The sequence below is a fragment of the Pimephales promelas genome, chromosome 19, assembly GCF_988280905.1.
Source record: "Pimephales promelas chromosome 19, fPimPro1.hap1.1, whole genome shotgun sequence".
NCBI lineage: Eukaryota > Metazoa > Chordata > Actinopteri > Cypriniformes > Leuciscidae > Pimephales > Pimephales promelas.
The window spans coordinates 11,038,698-11,044,697 of NC_142787.1; the positions used below are offsets into that span (position 1 = coordinate 11,038,698).

The 6,000-nt window shown below is 38.4% G+C and overlaps 1 protein-coding gene across 3 annotated transcripts in view; it reads left to right on the plus strand.

Annotated features, from left to right (window-relative positions):
- Nucleotides 1–6,000, plus strand: part of LOC120476845 (uncharacterized) — a 43,339-nt gene that overhangs the window by 20,205 nt on the left and 17,134 nt on the right. For all 3 annotated transcript variants that reach the window (XM_039668051.2, XM_039668048.2, XM_039668052.2), the window contains exon 3: nucleotides 1,799–1,954. In XM_039668051.2, coding sequence (XP_039523985.2) covers nucleotides 1,922–1,954 — 33 coding nt within the window. In that variant the 5' untranslated portion in view covers nucleotides 1,799–1,921. The remainder of the gene's footprint in view (nucleotides 1–1,798; nucleotides 1,955–6,000) is intronic.

The window sequence follows — 6,000 nt, forward strand, 5'->3', positions numbered from 1 at the left end:
TAAAATACTCAGAACACCTTAGTAAGGGAAAATGAAATGCTCCCAGTGTTCCTTATGAGGGCAAAACAAAGTTGTGGTGTGCATGTGTGTGTGTGACCTTCTGCTGCTCCCTGTGGGCGTCTCTTGGCCCTGTATAAGTCTTGGCTCTCTGAGGTTTATTTGCTGAGGTCTGACCTCTCGTCTCGTGTCTCTGGGCGCTGGGTTTCCTTCAGATGACTTTCCCTGGACTCATCAACACGGCTACATCACATTCATATTTATCAAATGGGATTGAGATAGATTATACAATATTGACCTTATTAATATATTAAAAAAAAAAAATAGTAAGGTGATGCTATAAAACCTGATCTGTTCGGCTTGTGCATAAAAGCACCAGTTGTTTGTGGTAAAATCACTTTTCCCAGGTGTCTGAATTCTGTTTTTCCATGCGGTCGTTGCATCTATAGCGTGTCCGTCTGAGCGCTGGCGGCTGATGGTGTGTGTATATGGTGTGTGTGTGTGTGTTTGTGAGCCGACAGCTGGCGGTGAGGGCCGTGGGATCCCGGCGGGGTCGTCCGGACCGCATTTCAAAACGCACTGTAAACAAAAGGTTAAAGAGGTTCAGATGCGCTGCATTAACAGATGCTCGTCGGCTCAGGCCTCCATTACATCGCCGCCGCTATGTGACAGAACGTCAAACATTAGTCAAAGAGTTTGTAAGCATGTTGCGTAGTTGTGCATGGAGTCGACTGTTTTATTTGTGATTAAAAACACAATGAAACATGACAATTTTTGTCCATGTCCTGAAATACAATGGAATTATGAACATATGCAAAAACAAAAGAGAACCAATAAAATATTAATAACTGATTATGTTCTATCTTTTGTAGCTGTAGTCAACATAATTTTGTCCATGTGTTTATTCAAAGAAATGATCAACACGTGCGAAAAACTGTAGCTCTAGTTTGCCTTTTTTGCCAAATAATTCTGTCAGATAAATATGCTTTGATTTTGAAAATGCATACTTTCTTATTATCTTTGTTTCTTCAACATTAAGAATCAATGATAATGTGAAATAACAATGCATCTTATTGATCACTGATCTATATTAATTGATCATTTGATCATGGTTTTGTTTATTTCGATCATTTGGTGTGTTTTTAGAGTTTCAGAAGTGATGTTTCCCTCTTGTACACCACAGGTGAAACAAGTGCAAATATCATTTATTTCAATAATTCAACTTAAAAGGTGAAACTAATATATTATATAGACTCATTACATGCAAAGTGAGACATTCCAAGCCTTTATTTGTTATAAATGTGATGATTATGGCTCACAGCTTATGAAAACGCCAAATTCCAAATTAGAGTATTTCATGAAATCAATAAAAAAAAAGGATTTTGAATACAGAAATGTTGGCCCTCTGAAAAGAATAATCATGCATATGTACTCAGTCCTTGGTTTGGGCCTTTTGCATGAACTACAGCCTCAATCCGACGCTACCAGCAATATATTCAAATCTTTCGAGTTTCATCTGAACAGTATACTTTGAATATGATCCGTTCTTGTGCTTTGAGACTAGTGCTTTACTCCACTGGAGTGTGTGCATGTCTCCCTCTAGTGGAGAACACACACTGCATCTTTTCAGTAATAATTCTGCAGACATGATTATTATTTTTAAGTTGTTGGATGGGTGTTCAGTGTATAAAGTGTCTGAGCTTTCAGTGAATTGTCAAGCTAGTAATGTTTTAATTGTTGGTTTCAGACTTGGCGTCCTGAGGTTCATGCGTTTATTTTCTTCTCTTTCCTTGCGTTTTAGCTGTGTATCTCCAGATCTGCTGCAGTGCATCGTGGGAAACGCCTCCAGCTTGTAAGGACTGTGTTTACGGGAGCAGGACGTCTGGAGAAACTGAACCAACTGAGTGACAAACTGACCAACGGGATGCCAGGAATGAGTGCACAGGAATCCAGCACGGTAAACACACACACACACACACCCCTCAACAACACGGATGAATATCGACAGATCACAACTGCACTCGCAATCTGATGTGAACGAGAGATGAATTCAAACAACTTCTTTTAAGAATGTTTATTGACTAAACAAACTGGAAACAGAAGGTCTGCAAGAAGTGACATCATCATCATTCAGTAACTCTAAAAGTTTCCTAATTACAAATATTTTGTCAGTTTTAGCTAAATACTGCTTAAAATAAGATGCATTTACATAACAAGAAATGCATTTGAATATTGAACATTAAAAAGACGGGTAACACTTTTCAATACGTTTTTATTTGTTTATTTGAATGTGTGTGTGTAAGAGAGAGACTGTCTGTGTGTGTGTGTGTGTCTTTTGATATGTATTTGTTTAAACGGCTCCAGATGTTGCTGATGTTGAGCGCTGGATCTGACGGAGCATCTGTCCGCTCACCTGGAGCTTCACACACACTCACACACACTCCTCTCCTCCGTCACGTCTCGTTCACCATGTGTTGTCATTGAGGGCTTTTGCTCACATTCTGTTGTTTCGCTCTTTTCTCCAGAGTTTTTGACGTTGCCTTTTGATGTTGGACGAAATCAGTCGGTTTCACTGCAGATGAATTAGATTTGATAAACCGTATGCTTTTCTGTCAGGACCACCGTCGTCAAAGATCCAATGACAATTAGCATATCGTGTGGATGGCGGTGTGGTCCCGTTCTGGGGAGCCATTCATGAATAACCGCCTTAGGGTAACAGAACAGAAACAACATGAATATATTGCAAATATCAGTAAAGGGGTGGTATAATGCCGTTTTCACAAGATGTAATAAATCTCTGATGTCCCCAGAGTGTGTTTTAGCTGAAAATACCCCACAGATATTTTATACAGCAAGTTAAAGTCACTTTTTGAGGGTGAGCAAAAACACTCAATTTTTGTGCCTGTCCCTTTAAATGCAAATGAGCTGTTGCTCCCAGCTCCCAGTGGGCGGAGCTTCAACAGCTTGTGTCCTTCCTTAGCAGCTTTGATTGCCTCACACACACACACACTGAACAGAAAAACTTTTAGCCTTTTATGTCCAAACCAGAGTCTGAAAGATGGAGAGACTCAAGAAGTGACAATCATGCCCAGATAGCAAACTGACTTTGAATCAACGTGGAAACATTTCATTGAAACAACGTTGATCTGACATTGTTTTGCTCATCGAATTAACATTGAACCAACGTCAGACGCGCCATTCTTCAAAACTAACAGAAAATCAACTTGAAATCAACATCGTTTCAACGTTAGGAAAGAAATTAACTCCGCCGATTTTCCGTTAGTTTTGAATAATGGCGCGTCTGACGTTAGTTCAACGGCAATTCGATGAGCAAAACAATCAACGTTGTTTCGATGTCATGAAAAACGTCGTTTCTACGTTGATTCAATGTCAGTTTGCTGTCTGGGACGTTAGGAAAGCAATTAACTGCGTCGATTTTCCGTTAGTTTTGAATAATGGCACGTCTGGCGTTGGTTTAACGTTAAATCGATGTGCAAAACAATGTCAGATCAACGTTGTTTCGATGTCATGAGAAACGTCGTTTCTATGTTGATTCAATGTCAGTTTGCCATCATATTCTGTCATGATAATCTATAAATCGCATTCCCAGGGGTGGGGTTTATGTAAATTCTGGGGTTAGTGATGTCACTAACCCAGGAGGAAGCTTGTGTAGTTCTACCAGCTGTTTGTTGTAGTCCTTAAAAACGATTTCTTTAAAAGCAGATATCTCCCTTTGTTTTGAACTTTGAGCGTCGTAACTTTGCAGATGTTGTTTATGCTCAAACAGCAACATTACACACTAGCTAAAGTTAGAAAAGTGAAGTCAGCTCCTGAGAAACGCGATAGCTGCTGATAATACTGAAGGGATATTCACATATATAGTCTTATTTGCTTATATATACATACCGTGATGTGAGCTAGACTAATTATATTGTTTTCCCTTTGAATGAAGTTTATTTTTCTGACCTTATTGGCAGATATTTGTTCTTGTTTTAAGCATAAACTCACTTCGTTTTCATACATTTACTTTTTTTCTCAAGTAAATGTATCTTGATTTTTTTTTTGAATGTGCTGGAAAAATAAAATACTCTTATATAACATATATACAGTGTTATAAAAGGATCATTAGTGGTTTGTGCAAACTTTTAGTTTGTGTTAGAAACTAAACACACTTTACTTGCAGCCTGCATATATAATGCATTATTTTAATACATTGGATGATGTCATGAATAATTGTAACCACTATTATACTTATCTATTCATTGTTACACCTTTAAAACACAAGCATTAAAACACATGAGAAACGATTTCAGAAGTAACCAGACATCTGCAAATATTATAATGCATTTTAACTTGAGTTGCAATTATTTATATTGCATTTTTAATGTACAATATGAACACTTTTATAATCCATTAAACCCAAACTCTTTAGAACCACATGGCAACCGCCCACAACACCCTAGCAACGTAAAATAGATCCTGAAACTACTAGCGACCACATTCTGGCGATCATCCATGATTTTCTCGTCTCATATTTTCATATTAATGTAGAAATGTAGTTTTATCGTGTGAATTGAAGAGCACAGACGCAGTGAGTGTGAATTTGAGCGCAGGATCACCGTAAACTGGGTCAGAGCGCATCCTCAATCCAGCACCATATGTTACTCCACCAGACCCTGAGGGAAAAACACACACACACTCATACATATACACACACACACACATAAAGGAAAAGCCTATTGTTGGACAATTATGTTTTTTATTGTATTTCCATGACAACTAAACATTCCCCTATCATTAGGGTAATATCATATCTCATATATACCTGTTTGTTCTCTTTTGAAATAATTAACCACACATGATTAGTAGGTATATTAGTAAAATAGGATTAATCAGGTTTTTTTTTATTCTGAAAAAAGTGTGTGTCTGTGTGTGTATGAGAATGAGGCTGATGTGAAGGACGACGGACAGCCGGTCAACCTCTGAGCTCATTTGCATACTAAACCCCGCCTCCATCACAGCAACAGGATCGGCGGATTTTAGGTAGTTTATTTCAGCAACGTGTCGCTGTCGCATCTTCATAACGTTAATCATCTCTGTCATATTCATAAATGCCAGACTGTCACAGGCTTATATGATGTCATTTATTTCAATTTACTGCTCCGAAACACAGACGCAGCCTCGTCTCGGGGGACGTCCTGGCGAATGAAATCGTATTTGGTGGAAATTAATCACATTAAATCGTAGATTAAGCGATAATCCTCCGCGAGCTCCTAAACACTGAGTGATTGGCGTCGTCGCTGACCCGGGATCCGCTCGGCCCGTTACCCAGAGATCAGTGCAGCGTCCCTGGGGGAGAGCGTTAGGCGAGTCCCTGGATTAGGCCTTAAAATCACCCACAGGACCCTCATTTACATAATTAAACTTTAATTACGTGAAATATTGCGTGATGGTGGTAATTCCAGTATTCTGAGCACATGTTTATCTGAGATTGTGTGTCGTGTGTTTACAGATGACCGGCTGTTTGGGATTTTATTATTTTAACCCTTTAAAACCTGATATATGAGATAAAACTCGGGGGGAAAAATTTTAATTAAAGTGTTTTTTGTTGTGCAAGCTCAATAAACAGCTCGATTTTATTCAAAGGCCCAAAATGAGCCTAAAATATGCTTTTTTCAGATCCTGATTTTTATATATGACAAAAAAGTAAGATGATATTTTTAATGCTTGTAATGTAAATCAATGAGCTCTTTATAATAGCATAGCAGATACTTGTCATGTAAATATCAATATCTGCCAATAGTATGTGTTGGTAAGATAATAATTAATGCTTAGTTTTAGGACCAAAGCTCTGTGGTTTTAAAACGTATATTGCAGTGATTTTGGAATAAAGTGACGATTGAGAGCTGGTAATAGCCAGGTGTGGATCATTAGAGGCCTGTCTCTGTAACTTTGATGCAGTGGGATTTACAGGGTTAAGAACGGGATTGTAAAAGAGCCGCT